A 22,074-nucleotide genomic window follows, 5' to 3' on the forward strand; every position below is an offset into this window, starting at 1 on the left:
GGGCACGACACTCGTCAGAGTAGGTAAATGAAAGGTACAGAAGAGCTATCTAGCTGGAATTGTGCAGATGCACCATGTAAAAAATGCTGAACAACAATCCCAGGGCAGGATATCCAAAACCACACAATATTCATTTTCTAAAGCAACTTGAGCTCTAAAGACACTATGTGGCACTAAAAAAATTGCATGAGTTAGGATCTCAAGTCTCTTGCTAATATGAAAACAGATGACATTTTTAGACCCAGACGCAGTAAAATTCTAAATAGTCACTAAATGAGCAACAAGATTCAGACTAGGAAACAAGATGTGCAGTGCAAAGAACGAAAGTGTTGCTGAAACAGACAGGATGAAAAAAAGAATAATGCAGAGAACAAGGGGAGGTGAGTAGACGCAGTCTCACAACTGTACCAATAAAGATCTTCACGAAGATCCACGACATCTGGATGTTAAAATAGTCTGCAGTAGGTTTATGTAAAGTTGAACTCTAAAACACATTAAACGAATTCTAAAGCTCCAAAACCAAGGACTCTAATAGAAAAACAGTAGAACAAGGTACTTCATTTGGCCCTGCTCGACCTTTTGAGCCTAATGAGTCTTTTTAAACAAACTAAGCTTATTTAAATCACTGCAGTTCAAGAAACTGATTCAAGGTGATCTTATAAACTCAACAGCAGAGCTTTGACCTTCAGACCTAGGGATGACCTACCATGGTTAGGGAATGCAGTAACAGTCAATGTTGGGACATTACTTATCTGTGTAGAAAGTAAGGCAGTAGATAAAAGACGGAAGAGGACCAAAAAATACACTACAACTTGCAAATTTCTGGACTTTCTCCTTTCAGCAAACTAGAAAAATATATTCTCACATACAGCTATGACTCCTGAATTGAATTTGGAAGTACTACAGAGGTAAGTGTTACGGCAATTGCCATTATCTCTACTCCTGTGCACCCAGTGTCCTTTACATGCACATGCCTCTATAGCCTTGTGCTCCACTCTGATTCAAGCTCCTGCCTCTCTGCATTTCTTTTCCCCCCACATCAGACCCAGCAGCCTCAACCCTTCACAGTCTATTCTCTGTTACCATCTGGATCTCCCTCTCCCCTTGTGCTGCCATTCTCAATTCTAAGACTCTTCATCATCAGTCTCCTGGTTTAGGACTCCTGCTGTTCCCTGATACTTCTACCTTCTCATTACCTTTTCACCCCACTTTTCACTACCCTAAAAGCCGAAATACCAGTCAAATTCTTTCTCCCATCTGTACTGATATAGAAACAGGTATAAGAACAGCACATTTTCTGTTTATGCTGGGTGCCTGCACATGGCTCCTTTTGCCCACTCTTCCCTATCTACCCTTTGAGGATGAAGTCATCTGTTCACACCATCTTAACTAGCATCTGCACAGCAATGGCTTATAAGCATGTCTATCCATCCACCTACTCCTGATTGCCTCCATATGGTACTGCTTCTTTTCCTGATTTTGTCTCCAGAAAACTTAAGCTTAATATATGTTCACAACTCAGCTCCTTATCACTCCTCTCAAACACTTTTTGCAGATAAAACTTCTGCCAATATCACCTCCTGTCATATAGGTAGTCTTTTGTGACCCCTTTGCCTGCATTTGAACCATATATTCATGATATACCCAAAATCCTGTTACAATCTTCCTCCGTGTGTACATCTTTTTCTAACAGAACAGCTCACCCAATACCTCCATCTTTGTTCAGGCACACACTGAAGAATTAGAAAGGGAGATGGAGATTCATCTGTTTAAATTTAGACAGGCTTCCTTACTTATCCTTAGTCATACTGAAAGTGAAGCAAGTAAATCTCTTTAATATATTGGTATTTATGCTTTCATTTCAGGAATCCTCTTTATCACATCACCTTTAAGAGCTATGCTGGTATCACTGGTTTCAAGCTCTTGGGAGGCAGATGATACAGAGACAGCTCAAAGGGCTCAATCAGCTGCTACTCAGCATAGCCAGCTGGTACCTAGTGATCTCTGCTCAAAGTTTCTGCAATCTTTATTTACATGGTTTCTGAATGCAAAAGAGTATGGAATAGGAAGCATGCTGGATGGATATGAAGCCATTTTAAAAAATAAATAAAGCATGATGTTACGTAAAGATAAATAATATATTTGACATCTGGCTGAAAGAAAAAGTAAAGAAAAGAAATAAAGATATCCGAGTTACCCAACTATATTCTGTATTTGCATTAACAACCTAAAACCAGAGGACTCTATCAAAATTTGACCCATACTGCCGTCTTAACACAGTTACTTATGTAAGAACTCTAACATTTAGTACTTTATCCACCTTACAAAAAAACCTTAAAAATCTTTTAAATCATGGTGAAAAAAAGCCTCACATTCATTTGAGATTATAAACTATCTATAGGGCGTTTTGTACTCAGATATACTTAAACGATTTGTTTCAGCAAAAGAATTTTGAAAAATATTATTTTGGGGTTTATACTGAAATGATTTCCAAGGTTTATTTAGCACCAGTAATAATTAAAACAAGTACTGTGCTACACTTCTCATTACACGGTTGTGAGCATTGCTTATACTGATAGAGCAGATTCAGAAATAGGTGACAAAACAAAAAGTGAAAACAAAGCCATCCCTTGCAAAGTGAAGGTCAAGAACATCATGCAAGAAAGACATCCTTACAAAAGCCCGTCAAGTCTCTAGCAAAATTCATGTGGAACATGCAAGTTTTTTTAGAAGTTTACATTTCGCCAAAATTAATAACCTCCACAACTATACATACATTTTACATAGTGATTGATCCTAAAAATAATTTTTTTCTGATCGTGAACCAACCAAATTATCACGTCTGAATAATTATCAGGGTCTGAATAATCTCAGTGCATCCTAGCATAAATTTTCCTAATATGCATGTGGCTATCAAGTTACCCTGAATATAACTTATTGCTACAAAACCTAGATGACCACTTGCATGTAAACATGCACGGTGAAATTCAGCATGGCTTAAAGAGGCAGTATTATTTCAGAATGTTCTTAAGACAAGAAAAATCAACCAACCAAAACAAATAAACAAACAAAAAAATGAAACAAAAAACTCAAACACCTAAAAGGCTCAGAAATGGAAAGTAGGCAAATATAGCCTGTAGTAAGCTTTTAAAGTAATAACCATTTAATCCCTTTTTTTTTCCCTCAGTGCCATGTGGTTTCCAGTGTACACAAAGTAAAGAGTAAAAAGGTAAAAATAAAACAGGCATACCCTTAATATATTCCAGAATTCATAAATCATTTGTAAATTTAGTCCTTTTATAAAAGAATCCTTATATAAATTGGGGGGAGGGAGGGCATCAATCCCATATATGAAGCACAATTAAAGCCCAACATCACTGACCAATCAAAATTAGTGAATGCACTGCATCTCTCTGCAGTGAGGAGAAGCGACAAGGTAGGCTGTCATTCTGCAAAAGCTGCCCATCGCAAGCTTTCCTCTCAGAAGCACTGCTCTTCTTTTTTAGAAAGCTTGAATCTCAGCGGTGTCTCTGGAGACAAGAAGCCTTCAGTATGTTAAATTACTTTCATTATGTATTTTCAGATGCTTATTGATTCTACCGTAGGAAGAGTGGGAGACTGCAGCAGCCTGTAAAGCAGAACTAAAGCAATTGTATACATGAGCAGTATGCTGAAACAATGGCACAGTACAGGCACAAATTTTCATTAAGGTCATTTTTTGAAGATATGCTTATTACCCTCTTTCCCTTCTACTCTGCTAACAAGTGAACAAAATGAATCCCTCCAACCTGGAACTGCTTCACCTGCATCGAGAATTTACCAAATCTTTAGTGGAGGTAAGACCTGTTCCTTATTATGATATACAGAAAAAGCAACATTAAACCAAATTTAAAATTAGAGGAAAAAAGGCAAGAGATGAGATTTAACTTATATTAAACAGTAATATATTGTTATATTTGAGACCAGGAAATATTTAAATGCTATTTCCCCTTCCTCATTAAAAATATAATGGTAGAAAAATGTTATTCTGTATGAAAGTCTTATAGAATATTAAGAACCTGTTTTGTTTGTACAACACGAAGACAGTACAGTATTGGGGAAAACAACCACATAAAGCAACCGGGAATATGCTTTTCCTCCCTCAGCAGTATTTCCAAATATTGGCAGTTAAATATGTTTCAGATTTATTCAGTTACTCTTCGAAGGATCAGACAGTCTGTAATTAGTGCATACTTATTGCTTTATGAAGGTTGGCTCATATGACTAATCTCTGATTGCTCAAGAAATCCCCCTTTTTTGTTGTTTTTTTAAAAACTTATTTCTTTCCTTATCCTGTACATACAAGCCATTTATTAAAAGCATGGATTTGCTAAACATCTATTTTAAGACAGGATAGTATAACAGTGTGCAAATTAAACAAAAGCGTATTTTTTAAAAGGCTCATTAACTCTGTTCAGTTTCTCATTAAAAGACAAGAGAGTTGTATGTATAAACTACCTGCTCACCAGAGCTATAAAACTACATTTTCTTGCTTTAGTCACAGACATTCTGCAGCCAACAGTTATCCCGACTTCTAGTCGGGATTTTTTGTAACCTATACTATCTGGAGAACAGGAAACTTGTCCAAAAACCCTAAATTCATGTAAGCTGACAGAAGAATATGATTTTACAAGCAAATAGAGGGCAGGCAAACTGATTTTCTATGTAATCTATAAGGTCCAATTTTAGAGATCCTTTATTCATTAAATAAGTGATATTAGAAAATACATTCTTGCATTACTTTATTTCTTGAAATTATAAGCCCTACTTTTAACCTTTTTTTTCCTCCCCTTCACAAGGGCATGCAGCAACTAATTCAGTTTTACTACTGACAATATGAAGAATGCAGTTGACCGGGTATCTTTGTAGCTGTATGACCTACGAGCAGCAGGATGCATCCCTAAAATGTATTCTTAAGACATAAAGGAATTAAAAACAAAACATGGAACACACTTGCATTACCATTTACGTGCATGACACTTCAACAATATACATGGAAGACTAACACATCTGCTCAGATTTTCATTAAAAGAAGAGTGCAATGATTGATTCTTAAAATGGTGAGCATTTCTTAAAGAGGGATTTATAATTTAAAACCAGAATTGTGGAAACTACTGATGCATGAAGAGACAATGAAACATGAAATCCCAAAAGGAGAATATGCATACTTCATCAGCAAGCTGAATAAAGATTTAACCAAGCTTTTTCTATACTACTCATTAAATAACTTACTTGTCATAATGACTAATGGATATTTTTCTCTCAATTTTATGATGTTATGTATTCTCCTTAAATCAAAATAAACCAAATTAGGTAACCCATGGTTACTCTCAAAGCACATGAACTGGATTTTATGATGTATAGCAACTTCTTTCACTAAGCCATCACCCAAAAGTAATGAGCAGGAATATTACAGAAAGAAATACGCAACCATAAACTAAGGATGTCTACACACACTCTGAAAACAGATCAGAAAATATTATACTTTAAACCTGGAAAATAAAAACAGGCTTCTACAAAATGCAACAGGGGAAGGAAATTAACATCACTTAAAAGAAGGTTTATTTGTTATTGCTGGCTTGAAACTCAGAACAGACACACAGAATATGCCCTGGTCTGTAGAAGTATCTGAGGCAATTAAGAAGTCCCCATGTTTAATCAGAACTTTTTGCTGCTGAACTGCAGAAACAAAAAAAAGGAAAACAAAAAAACCTGCAAGAAATGAAATAAGAGCTCAGCTACCGCTTGATTTCCAGGTTACAGTGCATGTCAGAAATCTCTCAGTGACACCATGTGTCAGTTTCTGCCAAGCTGCTGCCACGCTGTGCCAGGCCCCTGAGGCACAGAGAACAGGTAGGTGCCCCGCGCTGCGCGCGCGGCGCTGGGTGAACGCGCTCCTGTCCACGCAGCTCTGCTTCCTGAGACCCAGGCAATGCACCCAGGAGGTGATGCTTAATCTATTCATGGCGACCTAACACAGCTGAGGTTTTCTGTTTTCACAAAAACTCGGTTGCTGTAATGTTAGGGTGAGACTGTCATTTGTTTTAGCAGATCTGCTTTTGATTTCTTCCTGGCTTTTGCTAATACAAAAGAACTTCATTTATTCAGCAATGCCTTTGGAATGGTTTCTTGAAACCCGTTCACAGCCAGGACAGCATGCAAGAGGAGATCATATCCCTGAGGGTTAATGTAAGACAGATAGAGGTTGCCTAAATTAGAAATGAAACTAAGCTTTTGAAATATTTCTTGTTTCATTTCACACCTGAGAGTAATACGTTCTAATTTACATCTTTTTTATTTAAGAGGTACATGTGAAATAGCTGTTGAAGAATACCAAGAATTTTCATCATACAATTTGCAATTAATAGTATTGTTCAACTGAAGCTTTTCAGAACTGCAGATGAAATCCATTTGCATACTGTATCCCAAGTGTGCTTAATTCATACTTTCATTTTAAAAGAGCTCAGTTTTGTTCACCTTAGTGCTATCCATTTTAATGTATTCAGAATAGAACAAAGGTTGACATTAAAATTTTTTTTCATGCCAAATATGTCCCCTCTTAAATTTAAAGCTACCTAGAAAAAAACCCCTCCAGTATCATAACAAGAAATTGAATAACCTCTCTTTTATTTATTCAATCAATTACAAACTCAAGAGCTGGCTGACAATGTAAATCATACAAACATCAGGTATTACATGCAGATGCTATATTTAGAACTTACCCGCATGTGTAAAACTAAGCAGATGAAACACAAAATAAAAAATCTGCTAGATAAAATAAATACCTTTTTGATCCTTACTTATTCCTAAGAGAAACATGCTATGTATGTAAATCTGTTTGGTTTAATTGCAGTTTGTATTTAAAAAAAAAAAAAAAAACAAAAAAAAAAAAAACAAACAAAATCCAAACCTGAAAGAGACAATTTTCTTTTTAAATATTATTTCCTGAAATTATTCCCTTAAATATGTTCTGGAACAAAATCAAATACTCTTCCATTCCATGTAGGCAGAGATTTCTTGAAGAAATTGAAAATTCAAATCAGAAAAAGGAAATGTAGTATTTTGAAATAAACTCAATTTCCCAAACCCACGTAAGTTTTGCATTTGAAATTATATGTACTTATATAAAGCTGTTGTAGTGGCAAGCATCATATACACAGATGCACAGAATATTAAAATGAACAGAAGGTTTAAACTCTGTAAAAATCTGGTGAATTACAGAACATCACATTTCAGTCCACAGCACTACCGTAAACCTCACAAGAAAGAGGAGGATAAATTGGCATAAATAATTTAAACATCCTTTTTATGATACATAAGCAACAGTGTTCCATGTTCCTATCACTTCTTTTTCCACAAGAGCCTTTTAAAATGATCTTGATCACTAATTTGTTAATACTTAACAACATTCTTCTAAAATGACCCTCAAAGCAATACAAAGGCTATGCACAAAGTATGGTTTATTCAACAAATGAGCCCTTTGTGAAAAACCACATCACTATAAACAAAGGCTTGCCTCCCTAAGTGGAGGCTTTTCACTATTTTTTCTTTTTTCAAACGAATCCTGCTTTCTTTCAAAAGGCAAAGGCCTTATTCTAGATCTTCAGGCTTTTGAGTCCATGCCAATTAAAGCTCTAAGTATACTGTAAATGAAGAGTTTGGTAAGATTATTGCTTTCCCCCCCTCCTCCTTCCCCAGCATTTATCTCCAATAAGTGTTAAAAAAAGAAATCAAATAGTACCATATTTTATTTCACCTTTCAGGAGAAAAGCCAGCTGCAACAAAAGAATGTGTTTGTCCCCCATTCTGGAAGTCAACATGCAGTCCGAATCTAACATTACAGTTCGAGATGCCATTGATGACATCGATACCAACATGTACCAACCACTGTCATACCCATTAAGCTTTCAAGTTTCTCTCACTGGATTTTTGATGTTAGAAATTGTTTTGGGACTTGGCAGCAACCTCACCGTTCTGGTACTTTACTGTATGAAATCCAACTTAATCAATTCTGTCAGTAACATAATTACAATGAACCTTCATGTACTTGATGTAATAATTTGTGTGGGATGTATTCCTCTAACTATAGTTATCCTTCTGCTTTCACTGGAGAGTAACACTGCTCTCATCTGCTGCTTCCATGAGGCTTGTGTCTCTTTTGCAAGCGTTTCAACTGCAATCAACGTCTTCGCTATCACGCTGGACCGATACGACATCTCCGTAAAACCTGCTAATCGAATCCTGACCATGGGAAGGGCTGTGATATTAATGACATCAATATGGATCATTTCACTTTTTTCCTTCCTGATTCCTTTCATTGAAGTCAACTTTTTCAGTCTTCAAAGTGCAAGTACTTGGGAAAATAAGACACTTCTGTGCGTGAGTACAAACGAGTACCACACTGAACTAGGAATGTACTACCACATTCTCGTTCAGATCCCAATATTTTTCTTCACTGTTATAGTTATGCTAATTACATACACCAAAATACTCCAGGCCCTAAATATTCGGATTGGTACAAGATTTACAACGGGACAAAAGAAGAAAAACAGAAAGAAAAAAACTATTTCTTTGACCACACAGCATGAGACTACGGATGTGTCCCACAGCAGTGCAGGAAAAAATGTCGTCTTTGGTGTAAGGACTTCTGTGTCCGTCATAATTGCTCTGCGCCGAGCTGTGAAACGGCACCGGGAGCGACGAGAACGGCAAAAGAGAGTCTTCAGAATGTCCCTTCTGATTATCTCAACCTTCCTTCTCTGCTGGACACCCATCTCTGTTTTAAACACCACTATCCTCTGTTTGGGCCCAAGTGACCTTTTGGTAAAGTTGAGATTATGTTTTCTAGTAATGGCATATGGAACGACTATATTTCACCCTCTACTTTACGCATTCACGAGGCAAAAGTTTCAGAAAGTTCTGAAAAGTAAGATGAAAAAGCGCGTTGTTTCAATAGTGGAAGCAGATCCCATGCCAAATAACGCTGTAATACACAACTCATGGATAGAGCCTAAAAGGAACAAAAAGATTACCTTTGAAGACAGCGAAGTAAGACAGAAATGTTTAGTACCTCAGGTTGTCACTGACTAGATTTCAGTATTCACCAAAACACATCAAACGGAATATTTGAACAAATTGTAAAAAAAAAATACTGCCAAATAAGAAAAACTTTTTTAACTATTGGCGAGACTGTATATTTTCAATATATATGTTAAATAGAGTAGGTCTTGTATATTCAATTTCTTCATTATGTAAGATATATGTTGCATGGCTGTTTGTTAGCGTAACACCATGTGTATATTTGTCAAAAATATTCAAGTCCTCTTTTTTTAGAAAATAAATAGCCTTAAAGAAGTGCAAACTTTTAAAAATATTTGTATGGCTCAGTTTCTCTGTAAATATAAAATAATTTTTAAGCAAAAATTGCACTTGGGAATACTTTTCTATAGCACAAATTCACCATTTTGTACGATATGGTGTTTTTAAATTTAATTCATAAACAATACTGATCAGAATATTCTGAATATTATACAGCTACAACCTGGATGCATTTTGACCTCATATTTAGATATCCCACTTATTTCAATCTTCTCCAGCATGCAGCTACCCTGCACAGAAAAAGCCATTTACATTATGTCCTTCTGTGAATGGTTCAGAAACTTTTGATATGGGGGAAAAAAATCATGCTGGTCCAAAAATTGACAGTACTCTTAAGAAAAGTAAAAAGTTCTGCATATACAATCTCAGAACCATAATTTCTGCATGGAAAATACATAACTTTGAATAATTACAAAGGACAGGGCAGGGGTAAAAGGCTAAACGAAAATTATTTGGCTGATGCTAAAGACAACCAACAGAGTCAATCCTGGGCAAAGGCTTAGATTTTTCACACTGGCCTCTAGTGTGACACAAGAATCTTTCCCATTGGAATTTTTCATTCATACCATCTATCTACACAGATATGATTGTCAAATGCCACAGCTAGAGTAGATTTTTTTTCCTGCCCTTGATAACTTTATTATTTTCCACTGTGTTCAGCTCTAGCCATGCAATTGCCTTGTCACAAACCAATCACCAATACTGCCAGCTATACCATATTCCTGCATTTCCTGGGCAGCCATGGCATACCTTTGTTCTACATTGTCTTCTTCAATTTCATCCTTAACCTGCACTGAAGTATCAAGAAGCCTTATGAAGTTATCATCATCCATAGCACTGTAAGCAAGAATTAAGACATTTATCCAAACATAAGTTTGTCAAGTTGTTTGCACCGTGCCATGCTTAAAAATTTCTTAATTTCAATGAAACCCTGGTGGGGAGGGGGAAACAAAACAAAAAGCTGCAAAATCAATGAGCATAATTTCATTCCTCTTGTTACATAAAGTGATAAGTGTGTCACCAGCTACCAGTATATTTAAAATGCGAATTCTCAATAACTATTATCTTATATTAAAAAGCAGATCATACCCTTGAATACAAGATCTAGTTTGACTAAAACATTACATAAAAAATTAGGATTTCTAAAGCACTTTTCTGAAGTTGTGTATAAATAAAGGTGCAGTTTTAAGGGAACAAAAAGTTCTTTTCCACCACATAGCTAAATTATTAATCATATGTGTATTGCCAAAAGCGGTTTTGTGCTTAAAAAAAAAATACCTGTAATGTACTTTGTTTACTTGAGCTCATGCCTTAGCTTACCAGAACTGAAAACTCAAAATACAATACTACAGCTCCATATTCCACAAACATTAGCCACTTATAATCATGTACATTCTACCTAGAAATGTTATTATCTGATTGATGTGAAATTATTTGACATTACTGTGTAACATATATTCAAACATACTTTCATATTTTCACTGGCTTTTTTTTGTGGAAACTGGCCAAAAAATACCTGCATTCAACTGCATTTAAAGCACTTTTTTATCCACGTTATCACTGATTTCCTACAAGGATTGAAATCCTACATCTTATTTGAGAGGCTGCAGAAAGGAAGTAAATGATGCAGTAACCTTTTTTTTTTTTTTTTTAATCCCATATCCTCCACATTTACCATTTTAAAAATTCTTTTGGGAATAATTTCTGAAAAGAAATGCACCCAAAATATTTAAGCAGAAACTACTATTTTTTCTTTTTTGTACCCCTTCTTCATTTCCCTTTCCAGCTACCCTCTGTATTTTGAACACTAGAAGCAGGAGAAGCTGGGATGTGTAGGGTTAATATCATAACATGATTTCAGTGATTACTAATCTTCCAATAAAGCATTCTTAAATGAAAGATACTGCTCATTCATTTAAAAAGAAGGAAAGGAGAAATGATAATGAACAGATTAATAAGTCTACATCATGTCCTTATCTGAAAAAAGCATTTAGAAAAGCTTTCAGACTTGAAAGGTTTCTTGACAACATAACCTTACTTCTTAAAATTAAATAAAACCTCAAGAATTACACATTTCGTGTTAAAAGCTCATTCATTAGAAAATCAGATGCAATGAAGCAGCACTTCAGAGCAGAGAAAGAGCAGCCTAGGAATTGCCCAAAGAGATTAAGCCCAGTTTTAAAGGCTGTGTCGATCACACTTATTGATTGCCTTTATGAATATAAGCAAGTTCATTTTTACTATTCTTCATCTTCAATAAATTTTTCAAAAGGGGACTTATACTACATTGGTGTACATTCTGAGGGCTGCAGAAGAAAATTCTATATACAGCAGGAAGGAATACAAGTAAGAATATGTGCCATCCTACATATACCCAGAAGCCATCATAAAACAGAACCGTACATTATCTGTACCACATGACAAATTTAACACAAGACAAAATAAAAAGTAAATTGTGAAGACACACTACATATCCTACAGACACAAGAGGATTTCAGGAGTGATATGACGGTGTGGGTGCTTGACAGATAGACTAAAACAAAGTCAGCAGCATTGCCGAAGAAAAAAGGGCAAATTTATGCCATAGTATTGTACAAGAAGAAGCCCACTACATTCTTTAAAATGATCTCACCACAGTGAATCATTAGTTCAATTACATTTCACACCACTCAGCCTAAGGCAAGCAGAATTGTACAGGACTCCAAAAATATTAATTCCAGCAAACACATCTCAGAAACACAAGCAAGCACTGCCAATTTCCACACGTTCTCTGTCTCTAAAGCATTAGCTGGTATCTATGTGTTTTTTTTTGACTGCAAATGCATTTCCATTCAATTTTACATAGTAAAATGAGGTTATCCCACACTAAAAATACTAAAATAAGCAGGATGCAGTGCCAGGATCTGTTCGGATATTCAAGAAGCATACCTTCACACACTACTACATCACAAACCTGTGAAACTGAAATGTAAATACATCACAAACATCTAGTTTCTAGTACGCAACAATTTTTATAGATTACAAGGCATGTAATCCACACATGGTCGGAAGTTCTGTTTACTTTATTAGTGCCAAGGGAATAGCAGTCACTTCTCTACTTTCTAAATATATTAGATGAAAAATGTATGCAGTTGGATACACATCAGATCAATTCACCTCTCTTCCTTCATTGTTACATAAATACACATGTATGTCGAACATTATTATTATTTCTTTGTACATACCAAAAGGGGGGTTTAGCATCAGCATCTATTTTTTATTTATATGAAGGAGGTTTGGTGAGAGTATCATTGAACTGGACTGACAGGCACTATGTCCCACCACACATAAATTTAAACATCCTAACTTCCCCACCCTTGTTGAATTTTTTTCCATTTAAAATTAAAGAATACAATGAAAGGCTACAGAATTTACCCAGACAGAAGAACAAAATTTCTGCTGTGTTAACCATTAAATATACTATATTGCAGCACTTCTTTTTAAAGCAATGTATGTGCTAATCATCAAACTTCTTTGATACTTGAATATTCTAGACTTATGTTTGTTTCCTACGAAAAAAGTTTCAGTTGCCAATTGCCATCAAACTCTTTTGAAAGGAGAGAATACAGCATTCTTTAGCAAAGTTTCAATGCAGTATTAAAAAAATCTAGAATATGCTAAATTACTCTTCTGTTAGCCATTATTCAGACAAAATACCTCCAACATACAGCTAAGAACAATCAGCTTCTGTCTTAAAATTTTCCAGCCTTAAAAGCCGAATTCCACTCCTACTTCACACATTCTGCCATTATATCACTGAATGTATTTGTCTTACACCGAGAGGAAAGAAGAATCTGACTCTATAATTACCATCTCCTTTTTCTACTTCATAGAACACTTGTGCAATTCAAGAAGCAAAATGAAATCCAGGGTTTGGGTTTTGTTTTGGTGGGGGAAGGTTAAAAAAAAAAAAAAAAGGAAAAAACCACATATTAACTGGAAAATCAGAATCACTCAGAGCCAGTAAGTGATAAAGAAGAAGGATGTGAAGAAGGTGAAGAGTACAGGTCCAGTGGAAAAGGGCAGAAGGAAGCACTCTAAGGCAGCTACAGCCATCAGGACCACAGAAAGGCAGAGGCCAACGTGCACTTGCTGTGGGAAAAATGCTAACCTTAATTTTTAAGTTGTAACAGCCAAAAAAATAAGAACTTGTCTTTGAATCATTGAGTGTGATATATGGTTGTGCCAAAATTGTTGGGAGGAGAGGGGGGAGCAAGATGAATAGCAAGTCCAGAAAAAGCTTTTGATTTAACAAAATATACACAGAATAACTGACAAACCAAAAGCATGCACAATTCTATTACCTCTTCTCCTACAGATAAAGTACAAAGTACACACAGAGTACAAGCATTACAAGAAAAGACCTGAAAGGTTAAGCATGTGCTCCCAGTAATACATTTTAAAATATGCTATTGAATTTTCCTTTAGTCAGTCAGATAACTTCAGTTCATCTGGATGCTTAGAGTGTGTTTCACTACCACAGTATGTTTTTAACTAATGCTTCTTTATCACAATTTAATTATTTTTGTAGAGTAATAAATTGAAGGAGATATATCACTAGTCATCTTTATATTCTTTGCTAAAATTATACTTCAGTGATTATTATAAATTGAAACAGAATGGGAGAAATATCTTCTTGTGTATTTACTGTATAGATATCTGTATCATCTTGTTTTCCTATTTTACAAAGAAATTCTCACACAATGAAAAGAGATCTACTTGAAATGAAAAAACAGTGATTTTTCATTTAGAGTGAAAGTTGTGTGATAGGTACACAAACTGAAATGACTAAACCAATTCTTTTTATAGTTTGAATGAATTGTATCCTTTGCATGTAAGCATTTCTATATCCACATTCTGATTCCTGACACTGCAGCCAGGCAAGCAGGCAGGCAGGCTGAGAGCACAAAGCTGTTGGCACACAGCACACTCTCCTTTCCAAGACGGGTTTTTAGAAATATACTTTTGGTTTCTGTTACCCTGATACGATCTCTAACTTCCTACCATATATTGTAACAGTTTAACCTGATACCATATCTAATAAACAAATCAATGTCACTGCTGAAACAACATTGCTGTAAAATCTGTCACTCTGGCTATGTCAGACTTCTATTAACATAGCTGTATTAGCAAGTTTTACTTTTAACTGTACCAGGAACTCTCACAATCTGTTGTGAGATTTCACTTCAAATTAAATTCAATTTCATCTCAATTAGTAGGGAGGGAAAAAAGCACAGTAACTTATTGCTACTCTACACCACAGTTTTCTTTCAAATTTTGTTTCAAGATATTTTTCATAAATCCCTATCACAAACAGAGAAGGGATAAGGAGGAGAAAAGGACATCTTCCCACATTAGTAAGTTATTAGAAATATCAGTGATAATTTGTGTACTAGGCTGCATTTACAACAGGCTGAAAACACGCTTAAGGCAAAAAAAAAAAGAGAAGGGAACACTATTTGCCATGTATGCATCATCACAAAACAAAAGGTGAGTGTGAGCACTGCTGTTGTAAAACACCTTAATATTGAGGAGGATTATTAATCCTGCTAAGAGCTCTAACAGCTAGTAAATGAGACCTATCAATGAACAAGAACAAACAAAACAAAAGATGTGAAAATCAATTGATGAGAAGCTCGATATGACCCAGAAATGTGCACCTCAAGCCCAGAAAGCCAACTGCATCCTTGGCTCCATCAGCATCAAAGGAATCTGGCCAGCAGGAAGAGGCAGGTGACGCTCCCTCTCTCTTCTCTCAGGAGACCCTACCTGGACTGCCGTGTCCAGCTCTGGGGCCCCAACCCAACAAACATGTTGACCTTCTGGAGCGAGCCCAGAGGGCCATGGAGACATCAGAGGGCTGGAGCAGCTCTCCAGTGAAGACAGCTGAGAGCTGGGGTTGTTCAGCCTGGAGAAGATAAAGCTCTGAGGAGACCTCAGAGCACCTTCCAGTATCAGTGGGACCTACAAGAAGGCTTTTTTACAAGAGCGTGTAACGACAGGACAAAGGGGAATGGCTTCAAACTGAAGCTGGACAAGTCTAGATTAGAAATTGGGAATTAATTCTTTACTGTGAGGGTGGTGAGGCACAGGATCAGGCTGCCTAGAGAAGCTCTGGAACCTCCATCCCTGGAAGTGTTCAAGGCCAGGTTGGATGGGGCTTTGAGCAACCTGGTCTAGTGGAAGGTGTCTAAGCTCACAGCAGGGGGGTGGAAGCAGATGGTCTTGAAGATCCCCTTCCAAACTAAACCCCTCTGTGATTCTATGAAGAGAATCTGTGGGTAAAGACATTATGGACATAAAACCTTCTTTATTAAAATTATTAAAATGGAGATATATAGCTCATCTGAACTTGCATCGAACAGCGATGAAATACAGAAAAGTGCACATGAAGACAAGTTGAAGATACCTTTTAAAAGAGTAATATATTCAGAAGCTTCTAATAAATATTGTCTCAGTTTTACAGCATATGGTGAAGATTCCAGAACAGTTTAAATAAACTAAAATAAAAGTGGGAAATTTTTGATTCAGTCACTGATTTTTTCTTGTGTCTCAAATTTTTTTCCAGTCAAAAGTTTCTGCAACTCTAGTTTGCTAATAAGGTCTGCTAAAACTGGGCAAGGGGGGAATCTTTGAAGCTGTAGACAACCTGGCAGAGAAACAGTATGTTCTCAAAATAATAGGAAGTTCCTTCTTTTAATGAGGTTAGGTTTCCACATTTTTCCCTGAGATTACATGAAAAAAGGTATGAGATCCTGCTGGCTTTCAGCTGAAGAAGGTCTAACTTTAAGACAACAAAGCCAGTAATTAGACTTATTGCCTGTGAATAACTGAAGGTTGGACCTGAAACGTAAACCCACAAGACAACTGGACTATTTTATGTTTCAAACAATAACTGAGCAGAGATGATAAAATGCTTAAACAATATTTGAAAATTATGTGTATGTTAGGTGACAAAGAGAAAAAACTCCTCCTGTGAAAACAGCCTATTTTTAAAGCTGTTTCCTACAAAGAATGAAATTTTATTCTACACTTCTCATTACTTTGTGTTACATACAGTAAGACCTTCACTGATCTTTTAGGCAAGACAATACTAACAATAGTTATGGGGACAACTAGTAACAATAGTTACACGGATACTGGCTCCTATCCAGGGCCTGAACAAAGATCAGTCTTCAGTCTACTTTTCATAGCTATTTGGTTAGACTTTTTAACCACAACTGGCTATACTTTAATTAGAAATGAACAGAATAAAATTGGTTATTATGCTTAAGATTTGAACAACCAGTATTTGCTTGAAGAATTACAACAAAATTGTTTATATAATCCAATTTTTCAATTATTTTATACTTCTGAATTTGCCAGGCCTCATTTTCCAGTCCTTAGCTCTTGCCATTTCTTTCCCTGCTAATCCAAGAGCCCTTCTGCAGTCCTTTATTTTCTCCCCATGAATGCACCTCTACAGTCTTAATCTTCATGAAAAAGGGCCCACTTAATCACCCACTGTGACATGTATAATTGCATTTATTCACAGGTAACCACAAAACTGTTTTTATCTGTAGAGCACAATTTCCTACACCATTTGGACAAGTACAGATTTGTTTGACATAGTTGCATGAATGCAAGAACAGAAACAACATTGGTAAAGCAATCCCAGCAAGGACACGGTCCAATTCCAAAGCTTTACAGTTTAGTTACCCCTGTTTCTCTCTTCCAGCTCCCCTAGTAACAAAATCATCTACTAGAATGTAGAGCAACTGTGAGGTGAGGAGAATACGGTTTATTTAAATACCTGCTTTGGGGAAAAATAACTTAAAGGGAGGTTTGTCATCTAAATTTATGCACATAAATCTATAATGCATCTACACCATTTCTTTAATCAATTCAGTAAGAAAAACACAAAAATTTGTTTGACAACACATATTCTCTATTAAAAAGGTAATTGACTATCATTAATTCAGCTTTACAGCCCTGAATTCTTCTTTCAAATGAATGCAACTTGCCTACTATTTTTTTAGAGTAGCTTTGAATCTACTTGACATTGATATCAATAGAAATACCATCTCCTTTTGAATGCTGGAAGAACACAAGTTGGACTTTCTCCTTCCCTATTCAGTAAAGAATTACAAACTGATGTCTCTGGGAACTTAGCACTTTTGTGTAACATCCTTGTTAGTTGTTGGTATCCTTACTCCATGGAAGAACAAATTACCCTGTTTTCAAACAGAAAACAAGAGTACTTACTGAAAAGTCCTCGTATTCTCCATCTTTATGAACAACCTGGAAACTAGTATATTACTAAGTTTATTCCATGATAGGTGTCTTTCTGCTTCCAGTCTATCATGGATTTTTGTGCAATATTTTAGATTTTTCATACCTATAATCTATATTTGCAATGCATTCAGTAGTATTTATATATTGCTTTCCAATTGTAGTTGTTGTCTTTGCTTTGTCACTACATTAGAACAGGCCTTCAGTCAGGAGTACCCTCTTTCTTGACTGCTAAAAAGCCAGTACTTCACAACCTAATATTGTCTTCTCAGCAAGCTTTCAGCTTTCAAGCTTGGCTAAATAGATGTGCCCCACCTACTGAACAGAAGATCCTCTGCAATGGAAAATCAACTCTTTCCAAAATGGAACACTGAACACTGGGTCTATTCTCAGTTTGCCCTATGCATCACAACTTGCCACTCTGGCAACAAATGTCTTCCAAATCCACTAAGTTTGTTTATTATAAAAGAACATAAAATAACATTTCCTGTGTTAGAAATGGGTGACTGTAAAGCACTGGCTGCAAAAGACAAGTAGTCTAGGCTCCCAACACTCTTCTTCCACACATTTCGGAAACATGCAACAATTCAGTTTTTCTGGTTTAATTCAGTGGGCTGTGAAAGTAACATCTTTTGGGTTTTGTAAGCTGACTTTCAGATCTATGTGCATTTACAGTTACTTCTACTGAAACTTCTCTTTTTATGATCCTCAATGGAATTTTCTGAAAATTATTTGCTACCACCATTATTTGATCTTCTAGTAATTGTTCGAATCCAATGCTCACTTCTTTCTTTGGTCACAAGTCACCCGTCCATTTTATCCATTTCTATTCTCTCTCACTCTACTGCTGAATCTGTTTGTTCAAAAAGAAATAAAAACCACTCTGTTTTGTCAGCCATACAATACTGAAGTGTTATTTCTGAATGAACCATGCTCTTCTTCTGTTCAACCACTAATAAATGCTTCAGTCCTAGCAGAAAGAAAAAGATCAATATTAGAAATTGCTTCTCAGTGTTATTTATTTGACCACTAAACAACTGATTTCACGATCAGCCACAGAAAAACAAAACTCAGCTACCCTCAGCCAGCATCCCTAGAAAAAATATGTGTGACATTTCTCCACATCTTCCCACGGACAAGTGATCATCTATTGAACTCAAAACACCAGTGTGATCACCTTAGAGACCACTGCTCTAGTTCTGGGAGAACAAACCTGCACTTTACTATTGAATCTCCAAGTATATAAATGCTCAGAAAGAGGGAACAGAGAAAGCTATAAATGCCAATTCCTACCAGAGCTTCAGATAGTGTCTATGCACACTTAGCCAGAAACATAAAACTGCCATTTCCATGCAGAACTTCCACCCAGAGCAGAACAGACAACTGGATCCATACTGCTTCAGATGTATCATTCCAGCAGTAAATGGAACTAGAGAATTAAATTTTTCCATTCTAGTTATTTGTGTCACCAATTTAAAAGCCCTAGCTCTTCATTGTTTACTTGAACTTTAATGCCTGTTGAAGTAAGTAAGAATATACCACAAATTTAGAGATGACATCACTCTGTTTTGTTGATATGCCTGCATTCATTTACTGTTGAATTATGTCACTCAACTTGCCTTTCTCTTCATGACCACATACACACAGCTTTTGCTTTGTTTATGTAATATGTAAGAGATAATGCAAATTATTTTCAAAGTCTTGCCATCTAACTCATACCCTCTACAATGTATTTATAATTTACAAATTGCAAAAGGATAATCTCTCAGAGACTCACTGTTAAACTCTGTGTCCCCTCCAGTCTCCCAGTCAAAAGTACTTCTTTTAATCTTTTTTTTCATTTTTGGTCTGGTCTTTTTTTTTTTTTAACTAATATGGAGTTTTTAAAGTCAGTGCACAAAAATTACTAGATTCAAAGGCAGACAGAGTTTGCAGACATCTTTTGGTCTGGCTAGTTTTTGTATGTCACCTGGAAACAGAAACCCAGAGCTTTTCTTTCTACTTTTAATTATTTAGTTCTACTGAGTAAGTGTGACTATCCAGTAACAATATTTTGTCTCAAAGATGTCATAGGATCTGTACTAACTACACAATCATAATTGCTCCAAACCAATTCAAAATAAAAATAATCCTCTGAATTAATATTTACCCTGTATTTGGCTGAACACAAACATTCATAAATACAAGACTATTTGTGTTGCTGGTTCTCTCATATCCTTTCATATCTCCACTCTTATGACACACTTTAGCTAACAAATACAAAAATACTTACTGTTCAAACACTTCAAAAGATCAATGGGTAAAGCAAAAACAAGGTCCAAACCTTGTTGCAATGCCATCCTTCAGTGGAGAACAAATACGCCTTAACAGCAAAAGAGAAACAGGTTTGGTATAGCTCCTTACTGCTCTACAAGGATACTTTGAGAGGAGAAGGAGAACTTTGCAATTAGAGAAACAGAATATAAGTACAGTTTTCAGATTTTAGAGTTATGCATTTAAATTCACTAATTTCAAAATAAACAAACAAAAATTGGAGAAAAAAGAACTATGAGGCCTGGCCCTTACATTTAAACCTATTAATGAAAGAAGATAGGATGGTGTAATTGCCAAGATCATCTTCCACAATTTCTGTTTTCATCACTCCTTCTATTCTTCCTTTCCAATCAGTTCTTCTTTCAAAATTCCCTAGTCCCTTTATTTCAGCATTAGGTGACACTACAAACCTCAGATACAGCCTCTAGACCACAAAACCCCAGACCATCTGATGTATTACCAAAGCAAATGGAAAGCACTGCAGTCACAGTAATTTTAAAAAATAAGAAGTACTGGCTTAATCTCAAACACTGAACTGAATGTGCTACCAATGCAAACACTCTTTGCGCCTTATGTGCCTGTCCATAGACAGTCTAAATGCATAAATAATTTATCAACTGCACGATGGGTGCAGTTATTCTGCTGTCCTGACAATAATTCATCTCCAAGCAGAAAACACTTTGTGGCAGTCCATCACCTTCCCCCTCTCCTTCCTTCGTTACTGTCCACAATAATTTCTTTTCCACTGGAGTCCTCTGAACTGTTAGAAGTGAATAAACCAAGAGCTGTCAGACCCTAGATTTTACTTTGTACCTGCTGAAGCCTAGCTTAATGTAATACTGGCCTACAACCAAAACTTCTATACATTAGATCATACAATAAAAGTCATAACTGATCTTAATAATGAAATAGCATAAATCAGATTTAGGGAACAGATGACAGGGAGCTGGAAAGAGTAAAGCTTTTCAGAAATATAAGGAATAAAAAGTGTGGACATCTGTTAACTGAAAAAGAAAAAGGCAAAAGACAGCAATGGTCTTTGATGGGCCTGGAATATGGATAAAAACTTTTAGAAATACTTCACATGCTACAGCAAAAGCAACTTGAATATACCATAAGTAACTTCTGACACAGCCTTACTACTGGGCTGTCAGTAACAAATCACTTAGGAACAGGTTAACACCACAATAGAAAGTGGAATACTAAACCCATTTTAAAACATCTGACACACAGCCCTCCAACAAGGCTTATGTGCTTGAGACTAAAATTACCAAACACTTCATAGTATGGCAAAATCAAATTTTTTGAGTAGTTACAGCTGAAAGATTAATCTCACCAGTACCAGAAATCAACTTAATGCTTACATGAAAAAATAGTTTCACTTAATACAGCAAACTTGAAACTGGTTTACAGTTGTTTAATGGAAACTAGGCATGAAGAAATCCCAGAATTACAAACATACTTGGATTCTTTTCCTTGAACTGTATGCAGAAAGAAAATTAAATTCAAAACCCTGGTAATTTAAAGGATATGTTGAAAAACAAAATTGCAACAGGATTTTCTTCTTGCATCAATTCAAACTTAAGTCTTTTCTCTCATGTGCCTGTTTAGTGAGTTCTACTGAAATGGTTAGAAGAATGCATGCCAGAGATTAGGTAAAACACGTGAAATACTGACATAAAATGCTTTATCTAACATCAGGTTTCCAAGCTACGAATCCTAGTCACAGCAAAATATTGATGGTAAAATCTGTATGCTCTGTCTGCCTTGCTCAAAGAAGATAAAGAGGTCTTACACTATTAGCCTCTTAATAATGAAAAACTGTATTAAGTTTTGAAAATCATTCTATTACATGCACATTAATTTGGTATCTTACAGTCAATGTTTCAAATTAATGAACTTGTTACATACTACCAAGAATGTACATTATTTCAAAAGCCAACAAGAAAAAAATTAACTTTCCCACCAGAAAGGGTTTTTTTTGGCCTGGAATACTACGAATAAAAATTTGCACAGCAAATTTTTGCATTATCT

General features: G+C 35.8%; 2 protein-coding genes across 2 annotated transcripts in view; one reads left to right on the forward strand and one right to left on the reverse strand.

Annotated features, from left to right (window-relative positions):
• COG5 (component of oligomeric golgi complex 5) overlaps positions 1-22,074 on the reverse strand; it is a 173,782-nt gene that overhangs the window by 135,637 nt on the left and 16,071 nt on the right. The window lies entirely within an intron of this gene.
• GPR22 (G protein-coupled receptor 22) lies at positions 7,828-9,129 on the forward strand (the record flags this gene model as incomplete). The annotated part of the gene is made up of 1 exon (XM_084206106.1): positions 7,828-9,129. One exon carries the CDS (start codon positions 7,828-7,830, stop codon positions 9,127-9,129), a length of 1,302 nt encoding a protein of 433 aa, XP_084062232.1.

The sequence above is a fragment of the Fringilla coelebs genome, assembly GCF_963513975.1.
Source record: "Fringilla coelebs genome assembly, chromosome: 5".
Lineage (NCBI taxonomy): Eukaryota > Metazoa > Chordata > Aves > Passeriformes > Fringillidae > Fringilla > Fringilla coelebs.